Raw genomic sequence first — 24,508 nt, 5'->3', positions numbered from 1 at the left:
CAGTCATGTCTGACTCTGGGGATTGGTGCTCATCTCCATTTCTAAGCTGAAGAGCCGGCGTTGTCCGTAGACACCTCCAAGGTCATGTGGCCGGCATGACTGCATGGAGCGCCGTTACCTTCCCGCCAGAGCGGTACCTATTGATCTACTCACATTGGCATGTTTTCGAACTGCTAGGTTGGCAGGAGCTGGAGCTAACAGTGGCCGCTCCCGCTGCTCCCGGGGTTTGAACCTGGGACCTTTCGGTCTCCAGCTCAGTGCTTTAACAGTGGCCATACAACACTGTTAAGTCTGAGGACAGGGAACATCAGCTGGGGTTTCACTGTTTCCTTGCTTTCCTCAAGACAAGAGTGAGAGTCCCTCCCCACGAGCTACCTCTTACTTTGGGGGGAGGGTAAGTACAGCTTTAGGAGAAAGAGAGGACTTTACTGGAAGCCCTAAATGCTGGATGGGTTGGGCAGGCAAGACACATTTGGCTGTGGGCTGGAGTTTACAAAGCACTCTTGTAAATAAAGGTAAAGATAACAGTTTGATTGCCAACCACTTTTTCCTATCTTAGTTGCATATACTCTGTTCATCATCTTGCATGATTCTGTAGAAGCCAAAAGTCTTGCACACAAGTTGTTTACTTCTGTAATTCTTCTCTTTATTTCTTTCACAAATATTTTTCTATTGGGGGCAAAATTACACATTAAGCTAAATTAACTTGATGGCACAGCTGTCCAGAGGGCAGCAGTGTAAGATAATTTCCCTTTCTTAGAATAGCATACAAGCAATTTCTGAGTCAGAGGAATTTGCCCTCCCCCGTGATGACAACAGTTTCACACCCATTGCTCATAGAAAAACAGGAGGGCACTTTTTTGAAATGTTACTTTCCTTTTTGCTTTTCTAATTAAGCTGCAGCTTGAACGCAACATGACTGGCAAACTCCTTCTCTACCTTTTAACATTGTGTCCTGTAAGTACACTTTTGCACTTCCCACAATTGTACATATGCCCATTGTTTACTTACATTCATGCTGGATCTGTCAGTTTACTACTTAGATTGTAGGAAAAGTTAGAGAGTGGTGCTTTAACACACAGGAAAACAGAAGAAATTAGTTGTTCTATGTGTGAAGAAAGAGAATGGAGAGAGCTATGCGAGTTACATGTCAAGTCTGACTGTAAAAGACTTTCTTCACTTTAAAAAGTTAATTTGCTAAGTCATCATGAAGGCTGTGCATTGAAGCTTCTTTTATTATCTCATGTCTGATAGTGTAGTTAACAGTTAAACAAAAATGACTTGGCTGCTTTTTAAAAACACTTGAAGAGTGAGGTTTTAGAAAACAATCTATGTTGTGTGCAATGAGTTATGATGCAATTCTGAGTTAGTTTTTGTAAATGGAAAGCTAGTTGTTATTTCCTGTAGTTATCCATTGTGCACAAATATCTTTTAAGAGAGGCAATGGCAAGTTTTCATTTAAGATGATGAATATTCAGTTGTAAGTTAGAACTCTAGCCGTTTTAACTATTTGTCCTTTTACATTACACATTAATCACTAGTGTTGAGAAGAGACAGAAGACATAACAAGTATTAGCTGAACATGTCACCATGTTTAGTTTAAGAAGAAAGCATCTATGAGTCATTATGTGCTGAAATTCAATATAAATGTTCAGTGAAATCGGAGTGGGTGGTGTTAAATGTTCCTATATATGTATAGGAACATTTCTATATATAGGAATAAATGTCCCCCCCCTCTCTCTCTAGATAGAGATATAGGTAGGAGATATATATATATATATATATATATATAGAGAGAGAGAGAGAGAGAGAGAGAGAGAGAGAGAACATTTATTCCTATATATTGAAATGATATAGGAACATTTAACACCAGATAGATAGATATAGATATAGGTAAGAGATAGATAGATAGATAGATAGATAGATAGATAGATAGATAGATAGATAGATAGATAGATAGATAGATAGAATCTGATTCTGCATTGTAATAAATTAGCACCTCAGATACACAACAGGAACTTTTTTCCTCATACAGTCTTCTAGTTATTTTGAAATGACATAATCCCAAGTAGATGTTAGTCTGAAAACACCACTGGATGATACTATTATGAGGCTGATAAATTATTTCACCCGTGTCACTGACAATGGTATTTCATTCCAAAATGTTGTGTCCTTACACTCAAAATAACATAAGCATAGAGTTGGAAAGGCCATAAGAGCCTATATCTAGTCAGCTCCCTGCTTTGCAAGAATATGCAACTAAAGTATTTCTGATGGATGCTTATCCAACCTCTGTTAAAAGACCTTCACGTCTGGAGCGTTCATCACCCTTCAAGACAGTCTGTTTCACTGTTAGATAGCCATTACACTCTGGTTTTTAAGTAGAAGTAATTTTTATGGAAATTGGTAGTTATAGTTTTAATACTATGCACTTTATTGCTTCAGGGCATCAATTTAGGGATACAATGGGATGAAAGAGCCCATACAAAGTCTGCATCTATAGTGCAGAATTCATGCATTTGACATCAACTTTAACTGCCATGGCTCCATGCTATGGAATCATGGGTGAGGCACCACCACTCCTTGGCAGAGAAGGCTGAAGATCCTGTAAAACTACAACTCCCAGGATTCCATAGCATTGACCTTGGCAGTTAAAGTGGTATCAAACTGTGTCAATTCTATAATGTATATGTATCCTTAATTACTGAATTTTCTTGAGCTGGCTCAGCTGGAAACCATTATGGAGACTGCATAATTGAGATTCTAATGAAGAAGAAGAAGAAAAACAACTAAGCTTCAGAGAGGAAGAAGGAAGGAAGTGAATAAAATAGCAGCAATCAACATTACAAAAAGTAGTAAAATGATGAAATAAGAGATTGAAAGATAACTGGATCCTTCCTGTTTATCTAGGTGTCTGTCTTTCCTCGCTGGAGATTACATGTATTAGTGATCGGCTTGCAATAGATATCAATGAAGATCAGATTAGATTAGTGATATGTGAAATCACACATAAGTGAACTGTGATACATTTTCACTCAATATAGTAAGCATTCTGTGGTGGATATTCAGAAATACAGCTGGTCTTCCATAACGATGGATTCAGCTGTCTATGGATTGAAAATATAAATATTTTAAAATTCCAAAAATTAAATCTTGATTTACCATTGTTTATAAGGGACGTCATTTTGCTACACTCTTGTATATACTGTAATGGTATCTCAGCATCCACTAAGGAGTCCTGGAAACAAACCCCAGCAGATACCAAGAGTACCCTGGTACTTCACTTAATGCATAACTGGAGAACATGTGGTTTCCTAAATGTTGATGGTCTGCAATCCCTGCCATTTTTCATCCTGAGATGTGCTGCTGATTAGAGCCAATAAGCATTGCAGTCCTGTATTTAAAAACCTACACATTCCTACACCAGGTTTAATATATGATGGTGATGTTTTCATTGCAAATTTTGTGTCATCTTAAGTTTTTTGTCTTGAATAATTGTAATTTTCAAAAGTTCTTGAAAACAAATAGGTAAGCTGATCACATTTACTCTACATATGCTCTACAGCCTGTTGAAAAGCATTTTAAAAGAAAAACTAATCTTTGAATTCTGATGATTTAATCATCACCAAGATATACTCTGAGTGTTCTGGGACTGTTCTCTGAATGAGTCTTTTCCCAGTTTGTGCTACTTGAAACATGCCTGGGCAGAGCCCTTGATCTGCTTAGCGTAGTCAGGATTAGGAATTTACAAATCTACCTCACTTTGTTACTGTAATAAGTCAATTCCAAGGAAAATCTTGTTCTCTTTATCTGTTTTTTAGCTGACCTTGACACCCCCTTCTACTATCAGATGTACACATTTAATGTTACATACCAGAATGCTACTAGATCCATGTATATTCTTCTGTGGATACATATTGAACTCCACATGTGTAAAAGGCACAATGTACACATTAACTACATATAACTGCTAAGGATAGTGAATCTTCAGAACTGTCCCCCCCCCCCCCCTTTCATAGCTTTAATACACACAGGATTTTTTTCTGCAGTGAGAGGAAACTGTATAGACTTTCTACAAAAGATGCACAGCTTGCCCAGAAAACTGTAATATTTTGGAAACTAACCTGGAAACTCCTCAGCTTTTGGTGTGAAAAGGAAATTGTGCGACATTGAAATATAGTATTCACATTAAAATGATCATTTCTAGGTAGCCACCTGTGTGTTTTGCACAAGAATGTTGCACAGCAAAAAAAATGTTGCCAGATTTTGAACAAATTACTGTTTTTTACATAAAACCAGTATTTTTGCAGCAATCTGGCGCAACAAGATTGAGAGTTATGCAGCAGTTTCAATCAGTTTCTTCTCCACTGCAAAACTCCTGCATGAGACCATTTTTCCAGCAAAGGGTGTTGTCTGATGTCAAACCCTTCATAGTGCTGGTTGTATATAGATATAGAGTGCAATTTTAGTTTTGTCTTTTGCAAATTTTTGCCAAGTGCATAGCAAAAACTAATATAAGTGGGAGGGTTTCCTTTACCAGTTAACTGTGCAGTTTTTTGTGTATAGTAAAAAGACTGCATGTAGAATTTTATTGCAAAGCTGTCCAAGTTTTCAGACTCAAAGAGTGTGCAGATCTTGTTGCACCAAGAATTTAAAGAGTTCCTGAAAATTTTCATGAATTTTCAATATGACATTTTAATTCCTGAATAGGTTTTGTCAAGGGGTTGGGAACCCTAAACTAAACTCCAGTAGGGAAATTGATGAATTTCCATTCTATCCTTGATATCTGGATATTGGATTAATACTGTATTTACTCATGTAGAAGTCTGCCTCATGTAGAAGTCAAGAGCCGATTTTGAAACCAGAATTATGGATTTGGATATGACCCAGTTTTTTTGGATTGGTTTTTTGGGTAAAATATCTAGACTTATACATGAGTAAGCATCCTTTCCTTCCCCTATCTTCTACACTAAAGATCTGTGGAGATATATATCAATGAGATACAGTACTTATTTTATACATGTACATAATTTTCCAATAAGGTGGAAAATCTAGGGCTTTTTTATCAACAGTCCTCAGGGATATCACTGCCTGCATTCAAATCTTTGTGAAATTCTTTTTATCATTTATATCTGTATACAACAAAACATTTGTTCAATAAACAGTGTGCCTTATGGCTCTGTAGCACTTTTACATACTTACTCTTGACCTTCCCTTTCTTAAAGAAGAAAGCTTTAACTCGAGATAAAGGAATGATAAAAGGCTAATTCTGGAAGAGGTCTTCCACACATTTCCTCCCTTCTCTGAGATCCTACAAGCTGCACTTCTTTAAAGAATGTGTGGTGGCTCGAGAAATTACTCACAGAGAACCAAAATAGATCAGCTTGAGCTCTGTAATATTTGGTCTAGTTAGGGCCAGGTGAGTTCCTTACCTGAAGCTGTGCAGAACAACATTAAGTCACTATTAATGTACAGCAGTACTTTTTGCTCTTCCAGATGTTTTGCACTTCCAGAAGTTCCAGTTGTCATAGCCAGTAGTAAGGGATTGTTGGAGTTGATGTCCAAAACATCCAAAAGACCAGGTCTTTAGAGCCTGCTCTGTTTCTAATATAAGCTAGATGATGAGCCAATACTGGAAGCACGTATAAGGCAGTTTCTGATATTCCTGAGATGGTTTGAAGAACCACTGTAGCTATCAGGTTCTTGCTTTCTTCCCGTGTATGGAGACTGCAGTTTTATTTCTCCTTTTCATTTTCTTGCCTTGTTGAACCTTGAAGATGCTGCCACCCAGGCTCTCAGATGAATCTTCCCACCCCCAGTAGACTCCATAAATTAAATGATACAATAAGGATATCTCCTGGGGTGTGGTTCCAGGAGCCAGTGTGGATATCAAAATTCATGGGTGCTCAATTCTCAATATACACAATGTGATAATAGTAAAAATTTTATCCCTTATATAAAATAGCAAAATCAAAGATTGTGTTTTTTGGATTTAATTTTGTTTTCAAGCTGTAGATGTTGGAGTCCATGGATAAAGGGAGAGGCGGGTAATGCAATTATTATTATTATTATTATTATTATTATTATTATTATTATTATTATTACTCTGACACAAAAACACAGTATGACACAGCAAATGAGATATATAAGCTGGATTTCGTATCACAAAATAACAAGTCAAACACTTCCCAAGTGTTTAGGACTGTGTGATGTATTTTCGAATGATGCGCGCAGATCCAAGTAAGGTGGCCTTTTGCAGTTGACAGATCGTGATTTTGTCAATGTTTATTGTTTCCAAATGCCGGCTGAGATCTTTTGGCACAGCACCCAGTGTGCCGATTATCACTGGGACCACCTGTACTGATTTATGCCAGAGCTTTTGCAGTTCGCTTTGAAGGTCCTGATAATGGCTGAATTTTTCCTGTTGTTTTCCATCAAATTGACTATCACCTGGTATGGCAACATCAATAATCCAAACTTTTTTCTTTTCCACTACCATGAGGTCTGGTATGCTATGTTCCAAAACTTTGTCAGTCTGAATTCGAAAGTCCCACAGTATTTTTGCGTGTTAATTTTCCATTACCTTCACAGGTTTGTGATCCCACCAGTTCTTTACTACTAACAGCATTATTATTATTATTATTATTATTATTATTATTATTATTATTATTATTATTATTATTGATATAGAGGGCTGACTGTATAATAAAAGATCATTGACATCTAATATTTATGCTCTTCTTTTTTCCAATTTCTCATAGGCATGTAGCTTAATTTCTGGACCATCGCTTGATAATGATTCACACAGACCATATAAAAAGCGTTTTGCAGTGAAACGTATTTCTAAGCGGGATGGTATTATCTGTCAACTTAACATGCAATATCAATTCAATACAACTACTGGTGTCATCTGCTGTAGCTCTTGTAATCCCGGTACGTATTACGGTTAAGTTAAAGAAAAGATTGCCATCAGTGTGGACAGCTGAGAACGGGGCCATGCTTTGTAATTTTTACACTAAACTCTTGCTATTTTCAGATATTTTGTACACTTCTTTGCAAAAGAGTGTGAATCTGACTACAACTGGGCATGCCAAAGACTAAGAAATGGGGCCTTGTTGTCAAGGGAATGAGGCCAATGTTTCATAGTTCTGATGCAATCAGACATAGGCCACTGGATAGAGAAGCATAGAGAGCATGTGGATGCATATTTAGAGTATTACAGGAATGAATCATCCAATTGAACATCTTGGTACATGGCATTCGTTAGCTAGCACTTTGGATGTAATTCTTCATCAATTGTCTTCTCAAAAGAAGCAGTGAGCATTTTTGCAACGTTCAGCTCACTGTGAGAAAGTGTTTGGAAGCACACAGGTTTCAAAGCCTAGTTACAATTCAGAACTTTTTCTGTGCTAAACATGCAAATGATGTTTTTGCACAGAGAATAGTATTTTCTGCTCAATACAGCATATTCTGTGCAAGACAGCATTTTCTATGTAGAAATATATTTTTCTACATAGAAATAATCTATTCTGGACGGAAAGAGAGGTGTTTCTAGAGTAGTAGATGCCATTTTTGTATTAATCTATCACATGTGAATTTCACATCAAACAAACCACCAGTTATAGCATTTTTGCACAGAAAACACTATTTAGGCAGAGAATATTATTTCAGTATAGAAATATCATTTTCTGCACAAAAAAATATTGTTTTCTGAGCTTTCTGTGCAAAACTACCACTAGCGAACTTTGTTTAGAGTAAGCAAGTCCCGAACAAAGAAGGTTCTCGTTAGGGTTTCTTATCATTCAAGATATTTCTCATTAGGGTTTCTTAACACTCCAAAATATTTGTAAACCATTTCTCGGATGTTTTAGAATGTTTTTTTTTTTATTTACCTATCTAGCATAATTTGGAGGTCGGAGAGTGTTGACCAAATTGGCTGAAAAGGGGGTTGTGTTCTCCCTAGTTCATCTTTAGAATGGGAATAAAAGGAGTAGACAGTATAGAGAATCCATTCCATGAGCCAGGTTTTAATTAAGGCACCATTACTTAGATTTGTATATATTTTGGGAGCATAATGAGCAGCGCAGTTTTATTGAAAGTGGCGCATTTCAGTAAATAGATGTGAAAAAGGGAATAGGAACTGACTCACAGGATGAATGATCAACCAACCAATATAGTCAGGAAATGAACAAGTTAAATAAATATGTCTAGATAGGCAGAGACATAAAGACAGGAAGGGTAAATAAATTTTAAAGACTATATACAATAAATCCATATAAAATCAATTGTCTATAGTAAGCATGTATAATAAAGTCCCTCCACTGGCTGCCAATTCGTTTCCGAACAAAGCACAAGGTGCTGGTTTTGACCTTTAAAGCCCTGCATGGTTTGAGTTCATAAGAGCCTTCTCCCATACAATCCACCTTGAATACTTTGGTCCTCTGGGGGTGGCTACTCCAGCCACCCAGAACCCAACTGGCAACCACCACCCAGAGGACCTTTTCATCAGCCACCCCAAGACCATGGAAAGATGTGCTGACAGATCAGCTGTCGAAATTTAAAACACAAGTTAAGACCAATTTATTTCAGCAGTTTTAATCATGAGTTTTAATCTCATGTCTTATGTCCACTATATTTTAATCATTTTTCTGATTATTTTAATATGTGTATTTATATAATGATTATGTGTTTTTAGCTATGTTGTTACCCGCCTTGAGCCACGAGGAGAGGCAGATAAGAAATAAATTATTATTATTATTATTATTATTATTATTATTATTATTATTATTATTGTAGTTGTTCTGACTTCAGTCTTGCTCACAAACTTTTTTTAAACAGGTTCTGTTGCTATAAATATTGGTTGTACAAAAACTTATCCTATAACCAAATGCAAAAACTGCATAGAGGGGAAAGAGTACATGGACAAATTCAATCATAAAACCAAATGTCTGCGGTGCAATGATTGTGACAAAGAACATGGTATGTTTATATCTTACTTTTTATTACATCCGTGTATTTGTGCTGAAAATGTGATTGGATTTTATTACAGAAGGCCTGCAAAACATAGGCAACATATGTTGTCTGTGAAGCAGATATTTATGATATTCCAGGATTGTGAATCTTCAAATGACACACTTTCAGTCCTTCTTCTGTATTTCTGGCTGTTGTCTCTAGAGGTAAGACAATGCCAACATCACAATAGAATTATATATTTACCATGGCATTGCACTTAAAGCTAGAATTTGCATTATGCACCACTACTGGATCAATTATTATTAAAAACTTCTTATTACTATGCTTTATGAAATTTCAGTCATGTAAATGCACTAGCTAATTCATCATGTGGCATGGCTTTTAACCTCATCCTGTTGCAATGCATTTTATCATCTTGTATTTCTGTGTCCATTCAGGGCAACTTACAAATAATCAGGCTGATGTGGTCTGGCAATTTTTCCAGCATCTTTTTGTACCATTTAATGTTGCTTCTTGTCATTTCCTTGTCCAAACAGTATCCTGATCTTTAATAGAAAAACCTTTGGTACAACTGATTGTGACATGAGGTGTGTCATTAGAAATGAGTACAGTTGGCCTTCCACATTAGCAGGGGTTAGGAGCTGGGAATAATTGTGAATGTGGAAAAACTGTGACTATCTCCATGGGTGAACCAAGGCTTCCTTGTACAACTGGTGGATGGGATGGGGTGCAGCTGTGCATTCTCTGAAATCATGAGGAGATGAGTAGCAGTGATTTCAGTTGCCAACCACCTCCTACTAATGTTTCTGAGTTTGTAGATTTCAGTAGGGGTGATTTGATGACTGAAATGGCTGCTACTCCACTCACTGTGGTTTCAGGAAAGGTGCAGTATCACCCCTCCAACTCTCACCCCTTCCGAAGTCTGCTGGCTCATAGACCAGTGGGTAATGGTTGGTAACTGAAATCACTGCCATGCCACTCCCCGCAGCTTGCCAACTGCTCCCCAAAACTTGCTGATGTGTAGGTTTCACAGGGTGACTGGGAATCCCTTCACTGCTTCCCCACTTTCCCAAAGCTATGGGGAAAGTGTAAAAGTAGGAAAGGGCTTGCCAATAGGGGTGTGTTAATCTGTTTGTTTTTTGTCCTGTTCTACTTTTGTTTCAAATTTTGGGTGCCTTTTGTTCTGTTTTTGAAAAGATTCTGGGAAAGTGGGTTTTGATTCAAAATTTGTAACCCTGAGTTCTGCTTCTGTTTCATGAAGAATCTTCCCAAAAATGGAACCGGGGGGAGGGCACCCGAAAACAGAATGAAAGCAGAATGAAGTCTGTGCCATTTCACACATTTCTACTTGCCAACCACCCTGTGAAGGTTATGTATTATCAGGCTTCAGGGGACAGTTGTCAAGTCCCTCATTATTTCCATTCTATTAAAAAAATGAGAGGAACAATGCTGCAGTGGTAAACTATAGAGACTTTTAAACTGCACAGTTATGGTACTATGATTCTACATTAATTACATACTACAAATATGTCACATATTTCCATAAGGTAAATCCCTCCCTTTGGGGGGGGGGGAACCCTACATTCACCCTCTTTTGCCAAGGACAGTCTGCTCCTAATTGTCAGTTCATATAGAGTGTGTGAGAAAACAAACATACCAATAGCACCATTAAATCTAAGAATCTGATGAAGAAAATTTTCCAATCTTTCCACAAGAATCTATCATCCCATAGATTATTTATTAATTTCATTGATACATTTTCATCATGGAGAATTTTTTCTTATGTAATCTACCTTCCTAGAACATGCACCCATTAGATCTAACCCTTTTGACTCCACAAGCTTTCATATTTTTCGATATGACAGGTTGTTGGCTATTTTGAGTGTGTGTTATTCCCCTTGTACATCTCCGTTTTCAGCATTTACTCTCTATAAGAGAACAACTTCATTTTAAAATGAATGTAACAATATGTTAAATTTATTTTAGGACTGGAAGTTGAAACAAATTGTACTGCTAAGCAGAATGTGAAATGTAAATGCAGACCTGGTTTCTTTTGCAATTCTCCACCATGCCAACACTGTGACCCATGTGATACGTAAGTTTCCTGAACAGCAACTAAGACTTAAGAGTTCGAGATTAGTTTAAAAGTAAAATGGGGCTGGCTATAGTACCCAAAGCATCCCTAAATTACATCTTCCATCAAACCTGTGGATATATTACCATATGTCACAATTTTAGAAGGTTCTTCTGTTCTTTAACACAGTATTAAATTGCATGTCAGCTGAAATTAGGCACATCATCTTCAATAGTCCCTATGCATAACATAGTTAAAAACACATCATTATAAAACATTATGTAAAATAAATGTATTAAAATGTGTTTATGTGGAATACATATATAAAAATACACAGAACAAAGATTAAAATAGAGAAAACACAAGATATAGTTAAAAATTCACTGGGTAGGCCTGCCAGAAGAAACAGGTCTTCAATTGTTTCAAAAATTCTGACAACTGATTTAGCTGTCAGAGCTCTTCCAACAGATCATTCCAGTGTCTTGGGGCAGCTGATGACAGGTGACAGTCACCAGTTGGGTTCTGGCTAGTTGGAGTGAGGGTGCTCCAGAGGACCACAGTGTCTAGGGCAGATTGTACAGGAGAAGGCGATCTTGTAGGTAACCTGGAACCAAACCATGTAGGGCTTTAAAGGTCAAAACCAACACTTTGTCCAGAAACTAATTGGCAACTAATGGGGTGGCTTTAGTATATGAGTAATATGCTCACTCCTGGTATGAGTAATATGCTCACTCCTGGATGTTCTTGTAACTATTCTGGCTGCTGTGTTTTGAAGTAATTGAAGTTTCTGAACTTAGTCCAAAGGAAGCCCAACATAAAGCATATTGCAGAAGTCCAACCTTGAGGTTACCAGCCTGTGTACCATCATCTTTAGGTCCTCAATTTGTAGGAAGGAGCACAGCTGACATATCAGCTGAAGCTGGGAGTAAGCTGCTTGAATCTCCCTTATCCAGAAATCCAAAATACTCCAAAAGCCAACACCTCTCTGTTGTCAGCCACTCACATTGACTTTGGGGAAAGGGAGCTAGTCCACATATCCAACACCTGCTGAGTTTTTCCTCAAGGAGCCCTGATGGGAGGAGAGAGAAGAGGAGGAAGGGAGAAGGATTCCACTTACACAAGGTTCCTCTAAAAATAGACATCCCAGATGTTAATTTTCTCTCCCTTTCTGGCTATTTTGCTAAAAAGGTGTAAAATGTGCTGCCAGTCTGAAAAGTACCTGGGACTTTTTTACAGGGGCCTCTCCCCTTTCCATTATTTTTTTTTCCCACATGAGAGCTCTTGGAGAAAAACAAACTCAGCAAACACTAGGGAGCCCCTGGTGGCACAATGGGTGCTGTCAGGACTGCTGACTGAAAGGTTGGTGGTTCAAATCCAGGGAGAGTGGGTGAGCTCCCTCTGCCAGCTCCCCATGCGGGGACATGAGAGAAACCTCCCACAAGGCTGGTAAAAATATCAACATCCAGGCATCCCTTGGACAACGTCCTTGCAGTTTCTCAAGTCACTCCTGACACACAAAAAAGCAGACACTGGACATGTGAGTACCCCCCTTTTCCCCTCCCATCAAATCCCTCATTCACAATGTATATGCAAATACAGGTCTTCAAATATAAAGAAATAATGTTTGAGTTCTATCAAAATCTCCTGGTCTCAAGCATTTGGGGAAAAGAAGACTCAATCTGTATTAGGAAACACCTAATCTATCTTTCCCAGAGACATCATCATTTTCAAGCACTAGGTGGCATACTACCTCTAAGAATAGAACTACTGTTTCCTATTGCAGTACAATCACTGAGATTTTTTTCAGAGCAGAATGCTTGCAAGAGATACTAAAATTGTCCCATTTTCCCTAACAGAATTAGTTGAACTGTTTCTTTCTCCCACTCATTACCAGGGTGGTTTAAAATGAAATTTGTCTAAATCCTGATATAAAATAACCTGAGATACAAAATAGACTCCATAATTTCCTAGACTTAGCACTTTCTTGAGTTTCATAACACAGTTCTAGGCATTTTAAACTGGGCAAAAAAGAGCTTAAATGCACATTTTGAACGAAAATGTTAATTTAACTACATTATAAATGCATAGTATTTTCAGAATTAAAACAACGTGGAAATGGAATTATGATGAAAACACTTCAAAGTACCATGAATCATAAATAAATAAATAAATAAATTGGCCTTTTACTACCTTATTTGGGATATACATTGTTTGCTTAGGCTGAATAATGTGGGAAAGGCCATAGCAAATCTTACCAATAAAACCCTGGGATGGGGTTACTTTAGGGCTGGCATGGGTCAAAACTGATATATATATATATATATATATATATATATATATATATATATATTTAAAGGCAATGTGTCATTTGTTGAAGGTTGATTGTTATTCGTGTCAGGAGTGACTTGAGAAACTGCAAGTTGCTTCTGGTATGAGAGAATTGTCCATCTGTAAGGATGTTGCCCAGGGAACACCCGAATGTTTGATGTTTTACCATCCTGTGGAAGGCTTCTTTCATGTCCCCGCATGGGGAGATAGAGCTGACAGACGGGAGCTCACCCCACTCCCAGATTTGAACCACCAACCTTTCAGTCAGCAGTCCTGCCAGCACACTCATTGTGCCACCGGGAGCTCCAATTTGTTGAAGGTAAAAGTCTAGTTTGGGAAGAGCTGCTCATTTCCCCCGGCTTGATCCTGATCATGTCCTGACAAAATCAAGGAGATATTATTCTCAGTAATTTCAGTTCTTGATTATTTTTACTATTCCCTTGTCACACTGTCTAATTACACCATTATTTTCAAATAATTATTTTACAGGTGTGAAGAAGGTACAGTTTTAGAAAAGTGCACTGAAACTCAAAATACCAAATGTCAAAGGAGAGGTAACTATCAATAACTATGACTTAGCAACAAAATTTAACTGATTTGTCTAAACCAGTGGTTCCTAACCTTTGGTCCTCCAGGTGTTTTGGACTTCACTCCCATAATTCTGAACAGCTGGAAAGCTAGCTGGGATTTCTGGAAGTTGGAGTCCAAAGCACTTGGAGGACCAAAAGCTGGGAACCACTGGTCTAAGTCTTTAGCCATGGTGTTGCTTGCTATTACAGTCTTTCTGAACTGGGAAGGTAAGAATGGAAGACAAACCCACTGTTTGCTCCAGTCAGTGATCAGAGAAATGTTACATCTACACTGTAGAATTAATACAGTTTGACAACACTTTAATGCCATGGAATCATGGGAGTTGTAATTTTACAGTTCCCTTCTCTGCCAAATAGTACTGGTGCCTTATCCAAACGATAACTTCTGTGATTCCACAGCACTAAGCCATAGCAGATACAGTGGTGTCAAACTGTATTAAGTCTACAGCAGGAATGGGCAAACTATCAGCCCCCAGGTGTTTTGGACTTCAACTTCCAAAATTCCTAACAGCCTACCCCTAACCCTATTCCTAACCCTAACCCTAACCCAAAACCCCTGGAGGGCCAAACTTTTGCCCATGCCTGGTCTACAGCATAGATGGACTTAGAGATAGTGGTGGGATTCTTTGGCCCATTGCTTGTCATCTTAGTTGCAAATGTTAGTAATACACAACAGACTCTCTTGTAATCTAGAGAGGTTTGGCTTTGGGGATGAGAATGAGTCCCTTTGAGGCATCAGTTGCATTACAGGATGCATGACATGCTATAAACCAGCATGTTATTAAAACTGAAATCCTTAGCTAATCAAAAATTTGAGATGAAATAGATTCAAGCAGTCATGTCAATATGCTATTGAGTATATCCATTAAGACATTGTTGCATTTAAGGATATATTTCCCTTGCATTCGATGTGCCTTTGATTTGCTCTGGTTACAATATCTTTATTATTTGGTGATTCTGGCTTCAAAATGTTTTGGTGTCAAAACTGAATGTTACGAAATAGGAAAATGCCTTGTTAGCCTTATCAGTTTGGAAATTTTATTAATCATAAAACTTTACAATGTTCTATTTAACAGAACATGTACCGTGGTATAAGTGGGCACTTCCAATTCTTTTTGTGATTTTGGTTGCAGTTCCTGTGATATTCATTATATGTAAGAGAAGTAAGTAGAGGTTACTTTTCTTATATTTTCCTTCCATTTCCTATTTTTTCTGCTTTCAAAGGTGTATTGCTTTGAGAACATTATTATTAATCTAAAAGAAAAAAGATGTCAGACTATGGGTGTGTAATGTATAGTGACATTTGGTTGTATAACTTTAATTTATATTAATTTTAGAAGGCTTTGGAAAAAAAGTTAAGAAAGTTGTTTTCCAACCTCCCTTGCACTGTTAAATTTGGGTCAACCTAAGATATAGCCTGGACTAAATACATCTATCTTCCTTCAGTTAAGCATAGAGATTAGACTCCTACTATAAAACTGAAATTCTCAGTAAGGCATAAATTACATGGTATGTTATTACTCAGTGGTGCAGAATGCTGTCATCTACTAACACACTACTCCTTTTATTCTGGGTGATTAATTCTAAATAGTTGTAAAATTGTTTATTATAAAAATGTGTAAATGTATTCACTCATACTTTGTATTACCTACTTAGAGTTCATCTAAGTAGATAAGTAGACATTACTTTAACTGACATGGCTCAATGTTGTGGAATCATGGGAGTTACTGTATAGTTTGGCAAGGTACCAGCACTCTTTGGCAGAAAAGATCTTGTCAAACTACAGCTTTCATAGCATTGAGCCATTGCAGGGAAAGTAGAGCATTAATTTTACAGTGTAGATTAGCCTAGGTTTCCAATCCATAACTGCAACACAGGATACCAGCCATCTTAAGAAGTCATTGTTAATAGCAATTTGTATTTCCTTGTGACTTCAGTGAGAAATAACAGGAGGACATACAGAATCCCACCTGGAGATAAGAACAATGTGAGTATGATTTCTTTTTCACATGAATGACATTAATGATATAATTCAAACAAGATCACGAGAAAAGAAATAAAACATCTGTTCAATATAAGACACATTTACACTGATGATTTACCTTTACCTTTATCTGTGTTATGGTTGTTTCTAGGCATTGGATGTTTGCTTTCATTTTGCATATTCTGCAATCTGCCCTGAATCCCTTCGGGGGGAGAGGGCAGACTACAAATAAAGTATTATTATTATTATTATTATTATTATTATTATTAATGCAGTTTGAAGTTTATGTATGTATGTATGTATGTATGTATTTATATTCTGCCCTTCTCACCCCGAAGGGGACTCATGGCAAATCACAATGCACACATACATGGCAAACATTCAATGCCATTAGACATACAACATATATAGACAAACACATATGGACAGACACAGAGGCAATTTAACGTTTCAGCTTCTGGCTTCAAGAGGGTATGCTTGATTCCGGCCACAGGGGGAACTACCACTTCACCATCCACTTGTGACACCGAGACCCTGATGGAATACTTCCTCATGCCACTGGAGATTTTATGGCATCATAAATTAGTTAAATTAGCCTCCTCGCATAAGCGGTACCTAAATTCCTACTTGACAGATGTATTTTGGCTGCATAGGTCAACAGCAAGCTGGACTATTAAATGGTCAGGAGCTTACTCCAACCCGACTTGTTTGCCATTTCCAAAGTATCTCATTATGCATGTACATGCAAATATAGGTATTCCAAAATCTAAACACATACAAAATCCAAAATACTTCTGAGCTCAAGCACTTCAGATAAGGGCTACTTAAGATGTAGCTGCATCTCATATAATATATGGTTTCACTCTTTTGGAATAAAATAATATAGTATATACAGACTTTTGTGTTTTCTTTAGCGTTTGCACCAAGAGTGTGTGTCATAAAGAATAATGTTTAATTATGTTTAACTATATGATTTCTCTTTTTTTAAAAAAAAAAAAATCATGTCTTTTTAGGAAACGGAGCCTATGTATCCAGGTAAAATTATTACTTTTCTCATTTCAATATGAGTGGAATGTGAGTGTATTTCATTGGATTTGGGAAGAGGTCTGAACATGGTAACACTTCTGTTTCACAGCACAATTCGATTGCCCCATATTTTTTACAAACTGTTCTTATGGAAAAGTGTATCAGATAAGCTATTTCTAGTAAGTGGGATTTCCTAGGTGTAACATGGTAGACGTTGGCCAATGTCTTCTGATTCCATTGAAAAGAAAATACGATTAAACCAAATCCCAGTTCATTTCCATCTGTCCTTAGAAAAGTTACCGTATCAGAGAAAACTATTTCTTTACAGGGAGATGTAAAATCAGAAGTTACATCAAATGGACGTTCAACTCAGCTTTCGGAAACAGAGTTGTCATACTTGAATTCACCAAGAGTTTTTGTATGGATGAAAAGTGGTGTTTCAGTTGTTATTGGACTCCACCTCCCATAAACCTAGCACAGTTGATGGTTCAACAACATCTCAAAATCCAAATATTGTTTCCCTGCACTAACTACTGCATAGAAAATCCAACAGCTCCTCCCATTATTAAACACAATGAGGATTAAAAATATACCTGACAAAACTTTTGAAAATACCTTATTTTTTCAATTTTAAGATGCCATTGATTGCAAGGCATACACCAGGGTTCCCCAAACTTTTTAAGCAGAGGGCCAGTCCACAATCCTTCAGACTGTTGAGGGGCCGAATTATCATTTGAAAAAAAAATACAAACAAATTCCTATGCATACTGCACATGTCTTATTTGTAGTGCAACAATAACAACAACGAAAGAAAAATACAATATTTAAAAATGAAAACAATTTTTATCAACATAAACCTATTAGGATTTCAATGGAAAGTGTGGGCCTGCTACTGGCCAATGAGATAGTCAAGTTAATTAGGATTGTTGTTGTTGTTGTGTGCCTTCAAGTCATGTCAGATTTTGGCCGAGCCTAAGTCTAAAATTAATTATTTATTTACTGCATTTATTTACTACATTTATATCCCACCCTTCTCACCCCGAAGGGGACTCAGAGCAGCTGTATGTACATACAATATATTATATTATTAGCAAAGCACAATATTAGCATTATATATTACTATATTGAACTATACCACTATACTATTATATAATATGTAATATATAACATATAATTAATATTATTATATGGTATTATTATTAGTATTATATTGTATAACATAATTATCAATATTATATGTATATACAATATATTATATTATTAAAACTGATATAAAAATATTATATTATAAAACTGAGGGCGGGGGCCAGGTAAATGACCTTGGAGGGCCGCATCCGGCCCCCGGGCCTTAGTTTGGGGACCCCTGGCATACACTAATTTTAGTACAACCAACAGAAAAAAGCTTTGTTTATATATAAAAGAGCATCCACAATTCTAAGATGCCCCCCATCTTTAGAGATGTTTATGTGGGGGAAAGGTGTGTCTTAGAAGCGAAGAAATAGGATATTTATAGCTAGTAGCGAATCATGATGAACATTGTATGACTTTTATGTTGCTGTTTTTTAATTTCTAGATATTGACTTGACCCCTTGTATTCCTGACATTGCAGAGGAGATGAAACTAGAGCAAGTAATGAAGTTTGTTCGGAAATTGGGTGTATCCCCTGTTTGTATAGATGCAGTCAAGAATAATAATAACAATGATGTCACTGAGCAGAAAATAAAATTATTAGAGTGCTGGTATCAAGAGACAGGCAGAAAAGGTGCCTTTAAGACTCTAATCACCACCCTGGATAAACTTGATCTTCGTGCTACTGCTGATAAGATTCAACAAAAAATAAATCCTGAGGCATGAGAATAACCAATATTTCTCTTGAAGAGTCATGGCTGTAATTTGAATTCATGCTCAAGAAATAGACCTGACATTTTCAACATTTTTTCCAATATTCTATACAAAATTTTAAAAATTCAGTTCTTTATACAATATCTGACTAGCTGTATAGCAGTGTGACAGAACTCTATATAAGAGATGGACAACTTGAAGGGTCCCGATCAGTGTTGGCTGCTATAAGCCAGGCTAACTTTTAAAAGCACTTTAACATGGTTGTTCATGTTTTATAATAAATAAAACAATGTTTCACAGTATTAATATAATAAGCAGGATTTTTAAAAGAAAGTTTAAACCAAAAAAAAAAAGTTTTTCGCCCAACCCAGAACAGAAGCCAACTTTTGGGACACACCCCAGGAATTCCATTTTCTACCCCCTTCCCAATGAAAGCAACGATATCTATTAATCTATTTCTATTTTTATAAACTTCTTTAAAGACAAAATAAGGCTTGGACATACATGTCTTGGTTTAAAGAAGAATTGGTTTTCCTAGAATGCAATTCCCTATTTTTTAAAGCAAAACAAATGGATCAATGTGGCTGTAGAGTATGATGTAGCTGACTGTGGTCCATAGGTAAACTCCTGCAGAAAGGTGACAGAAAGAAGGAGAAGTACCGTATATACTCAAGCATAAGTCGACCCGAATATAAACGGAGGCACCTAATTTACCATAAAAAACTGGGAAAATATATTGACTCGAGTATAAGACAAGAGTGGAAAATGCAGTAGCTACTGGTAAATTTCAAAAACAAAAATAAAAATAGGTACAATATAATTACATTAATTGAGGCATCAGTAGGTTAAATGTTTTTGAATATTTACATAAAATTTTAAACTTAAGATAATAAGACTTTAATAAGATAAGACTGTCCAAAAGCAAACCCAAATATATGTGAGCCAGGACTCTCACTCGAGTATAAGCCAAGGAGGGCTTTTTCAGCCCCTAAAAAGGACTGAAAAACTTGGCTTATACTCGAGTATATGTGGTAATAGTAAAAATAATTGTGTCAAAGCAGAAGATGACAGAAGTAGGTCCCAAACCGAGGACCTAGACAAATAGACATATCCTTTTATGACGTCAGAGGGGGCAGGCCCTGGTGTATGATAAATTAAAAATACCAAGACAAAGAAATGAGGAAAATATATGTCCACATTTTTTCAAGGCATTGTCTTTATGCTGAATTCTACCATTTAGCCTGAGGAGAGCTAAGAGGTCCCAGAAATGGAAACTCAGGGACAAATATCTGGGAAACCTACTAATGAGATATATCCATGATCTCTGACTTTTCTTCTCAGTTAGGAAGAATGGTAGAATAAAATAAATTTTCAAGAAATGAATGCAAATATCAATTGTAAAATGTTTAACATAAATCCGTTAATTGTTCAAGGGATTATTGTCTTACAGATTTTCAGAAAGCGACTGCTAGAAATATATTGTTATGGCACAGTGGCCAGGAACCTGGGCCACGTTGACTTATAACCTATTTGTGAGCATTCCATGAATCACTAGTTGTGTGTTGTATGAACATGTAAATACTGTAAATTACTCTCTGTTCAGAATGTAAATGAGTACATAAACTTTTTTGTTAAAAAATGAGGTGCTATAGTCATTTTGTATTGTCTTCTCATCAAGGAGTCGGCCTTTAAAATTATCATTGAAATGCCTTACTGTTCAGGGAATTCAATAGATATCTTGATTCTAAACCAGGCATGAGAAAACTTTGGCCCTCCAGGCATTTTGGACTTCAACTCACACAATTCCTAACAGCCGGTAAGGTTAGGGTATGGGATAAGAGCGGGAAAAATAAAACAAAATATACTTAAGTAGATAGAAGATTGCAGAAGAATTATAAGCATAATATCTCTTAAGCAGGGAAAGTTCTAAACTAGATCGGAGGTATCTTATTATTATGCTAATAATAATAATAATAATAATAATAATAATAATAATAATAATAATAATAATAAAACTTTATACCCCGCCACCATCTCCCCGTGGGGACTCGGGGCGGCTTACATGGGGAAGCAGCCCAAACAACATAAGGACAAAATATAAGCAACATAATAAAAATCACAATATAAAAAAGATAAAACAGTAATACAATATATCAATTAAAACAACAATACAGGATAAAAAATTGCATTTAAAACACATAAATTGTAAGACCGTAATAAATACAGGATAGATTATTAAAAACCCTCTGGGGCTGATTAATTAATGACTATATCTCCGAAGGCCTGTTATTTTAGATTAGCAACTATGTAAAATGTTAACATTCTTAATGATTTTACATGTATTAAGACATCAACAATTTCTCTTTTCTTTTTTTAAATACAATATACTTTCCCAACTTAAATACTGTTCTCAAAATGGTTAATTGTATATGCTGTTTGAAAAAGAGTACAATAAAATAAAATAAAATAAATGGAATTGTGGGAGTTGAAGTTCAAAACACGTGGAGGGCCAAAGTTTGCCCATGCCTGTTCTAAACATATCGAAGACAATTCTGTAATTGTTTCCTTCTGTTTATTCATGGGTAGAGGGTTCATAGCAGTGGGAAATTTGATGTTTGGGAACATAGCTGTGTTTGATAGGTGCATAGATCACATTGTGATTGCCTATCTGGTGTGAAGTCTTTGAATATGTTTCTATAGACCTTATCCCACACTAAATTTCCCCTGTTTTCTCACGTTGCCGTTACGGAGTCCAACTGATGTCTTCCTATGTGCAATAACTTGTATCTTTTTACACGCACACACACACACACACACACACACACACACACACACACACACACACACACAGAGTTTTCAGAAATACTTCTTTGTGCAGATTGTTTTTGTGCAAAAATATGAATGTTTCTTGAAACGGTTTTTGCATGAAAATGTTTTTTTGCACCCAAAGAAAACTGTTTCTAAGAACACACTTTATTAAGCAAAACCCACACATTTTGTGCTTTAAAACCCCATATCCGCACAGAATAATTTTATTGAACACACTGGGATGTATCAATATTGGGCAAAACCATGTGCAAAGTTCTCATACCTGTGTTGCATTTTCTTGACTAAATTACCCATGGAAACAAATAATAGTGGGGATATATACCCATGAAATCATTGAAGTCAATTTAGAAAATAACTTGGATAAATGCTCTTTGAATACAATATTGGGTTTTGGACATCCAAGGAAGACACAATCATTTTAATGATGTAATTCCCAACCCTGCCTTCCAAAAATCTTTTTAATGATATATTTTTTAAAAAATTATAAATGATGCACATATCTTTGCAGTCACAGATCAATTGTGTTTTTAAAGCAATTTGTCTAAATTCTGGTGCGAATTCTATGATCTCTCCCCCCCCATTTTTTTTTTTATGTCAGGAGCGACTTGAGAAACTGCAAGTCACTTCTGGTGTGAGAGAATTGGCCGTCTGCAAAAACGTTACCCAGGGGACGCTTGAATGTTTGATGTTTTGCCATCCTTATAAGAGGCTTCTCTCATGTCCCTGCATGGGGAGCTAGAGCTGACAAAGGGAGCTCATCTGCTCTACCTGAATTCGAACTGTCGATCTATCTGTCACCAGCCCTGCCAGCACAAGGGTTTAACCCATTGCGCCAACGGGGGCTCCTGTATCCCCCCTTTTAACTGAAGTATATTACAATCGTGAACAGGATAATGCTAATTTATCTGAATGTTTTTGTAGCTCAGTATCAACTCCCAATGTTTAAAAATTACTTTTAGAACACTATCAGAATGTCAGGATTATATGTCGTGGAGAAGCTTATGAACATTTTAAATGGAGGAACAAGCTGTGATGTCTCATGAGCCATGTAGTCCCATTCCTAGTACTATGGTGACAGACGAAGAGGAAAACTTGGGTTTCCCACCGATTTAGCCAGAATCGGAGCCCTTGCACCTGGAGGATGTTTGCCCTCAAGAAGTCAGCCAAACAAGCCTTGGGCAGAATTCTCCCCCGTTTTCTCAAAGAGACAATTATAATAGAGATAGAGGAAATAGGGAGGCGAATCGCCGGAGCGCCAGAATCGCAGCCAAACAATTAGCTGATTAAGTCTGCTTCCCTTGGGAAATTCTAAGGAGTCTTGCATCTGGACTAAGTTGAGTTTCACTTCTAGTTCTCCAGGGAAAGTGTTCTTCTGGCGGGAAACGAGACCCTATTTAGGTGTTTGCCGCAAAGGAAACTTTGCGGAGTCAATTCGTCAGCTGGAGGAGTGAGATCGTGTGTAGACTTCGTACTCCAGTTCCCTGTTTCCCGGATCAAGTTTCCAGCCTTGCCTTGTCCCGCGTTTGCCACGGATCTTGTTTTTGCTCTTGTTGCCTTGTTTCAAGTCTTGTTCTAGCCAAGTATCAAGTTTGCTTTCCAGCCTAATTGCCAAGTTTCTATGGACTTAAGGACCTTGTCTTCTCCCCACACTTTGCTTGGCAAAGTGTGTGTTTCGGTTATTGGATTATAACTTTGGACTCTAATATCACATATTGGACATTATTTTCCTGGACTATATTTGACCTTTCCTGAAAGGTCTACTTCTGAACTATATTCTACACTTGTTTTATTGACTTTATATATATTCCTTAATAAAGATATTAGATAGATTCTGGTCTCTGCGCATGGTTATTGGTGCTCTGCAGCCTGGGTCCTGACAGTTTGACTCCGCCACCCTAAGCACCAATTAACCTAAGGCCAGAATGTCTACAGGAACCGGGGCGGAAGCCCAACCACTCAGCTACACCATTTCCAAGGAAGAGTTCGACAGGATCCGAGATACTCTCCGAACACAGGAGGGTGAAATTCTGGGCTTGAAGGAACGCGGAGCGCGCCTCCCTGCCCTAGCGCTTCCAACCAAGTTTACTGGAGAAGCCTCCAAGGTTCATGTTTTCCGTCGCCAGTGCCAGGCGTACATAGAAGCCCGCCAAGCCGAATTTCCCCACGAGGATGTCAAAGTGGCGTGGATTTACAGTCTCCTAGATGGGCCTGCGGCCAATTGGGCGACGGCGCTGTTTGATGCGGGTTCCACGCACCTAAGCTCCGCGCAAAGTTTCTTGAACCACCTTAGGAAGACCTGGGGGATCGAGGACAACGAGGAGGCAGCCGGCCATAAACTCCGGTGACTCCTTCAAGGGGACAGGCCGTTGTCCCGGTACATAGCCGAGTTCCGGGTGCTGGCTCAGAACACCGGATGGAACAATATCGCCATCAGAGGACAGTTTCATGAGGGCCTTAACTTCGAGATGCAGGAAGAAATCTCTAAGGTGGATCCTCCAGAGACTCTTGAGAGACTCATTAATCATTGTCTACGAGCCGAAGTCCTGCTTGCCAACAAAAAACAGTGGCTCCGAGGTCAGAGTGGAAGAGCCGGGGTGAGACCCCCCGCTTCTACCAGTATTCAGCCACGACCAGTATGGAAATCCCCACCGCCAGCCCCAAACCCCATGGGAAGCGAGGAAGAACCAATGCAGTTGGGCAATGTGCGCCCCAGACTGGATGTTGCCAAAAAGGCCCGCCGCCAACGTTTGAATTTGTGTTGGTACTGCGGGAATGGGGGCCACCTCGCCAGAGAATGTCCAGCCAAAGGAAGCCCGCCGCCCGCCTGGCAGCGGCGTGCTCCGTGGAGCCGGAGACGGCCGA

At 37.7% G+C, this 24,508-nt stretch overlaps 1 protein-coding gene across 2 annotated transcripts; it reads left to right on the top strand.

Moving 5' to 3' along the window:
• The first annotated feature begins 862 nt into the window (after window positions 1–862).
• fas (Fas cell surface death receptor) lies at window positions 863–23,475 on the top strand. Of its 2 annotated transcripts, none has more exons than XM_003224365.3 (9): window positions 863–957; window positions 6,762–6,933; window positions 8,839–8,979; window positions 10,960–11,068; window positions 13,865–13,929; window positions 15,042–15,128; window positions 15,903–15,952; window positions 16,963–16,984; window positions 18,549–23,475. In XM_003224365.3, the coding sequence occupies exons 1-9, from the start codon at window positions 916–918 to the stop codon at window positions 18,827–18,829; spliced, it is 969 nt and encodes a 322-aa protein (XP_003224413.3). In that variant the 5' UTR covers window positions 863–915; the 3' UTR covers window positions 18,830–23,475. The 2 variants fall into 2 exon arrangements, with proteins under 2 accessions (XP_003224413.3, XP_062832261.1); XM_062976191.1 differs by lacking the exon at window positions 18,549–23,475 and adding an exon at window positions 17,304–18,542.
• Window positions 23,476–24,508: the final 1,033 nt, after the last annotated feature.

This window comes from Anolis carolinensis, chromosome 3, assembly GCF_035594765.1.
Source record: "Anolis carolinensis isolate JA03-04 chromosome 3, rAnoCar3.1.pri, whole genome shotgun sequence".
NCBI classification, from domain to species: domain Eukaryota; kingdom Metazoa; phylum Chordata; class Lepidosauria; order Squamata; family Dactyloidae; genus Anolis; species Anolis carolinensis.
This window is presented reverse-complemented; position numbering and strand designations above follow the sequence as displayed.

Coding starts and splice junctions, on each gene's coding strand:
- fas (XM_003224365.3), top strand. CDS start 916: ATGACTGGCAAACTCCTTCTCTACCTTTTAACATTGTGTCCT. Junction 15,953..16,962: donor CACCTGGAGATAAGAACAAT/GTGAGTATGATT, acceptor ATGTCTTTTTAG/GAAACGGAGCCTATGTATCC. Junction 16,985..18,548: donor AACGGAGCCTATGTATCCAG/GTAAAATTATTA, acceptor TTTAATTTCTAG/ATATTGACTTGACCCCTTGT.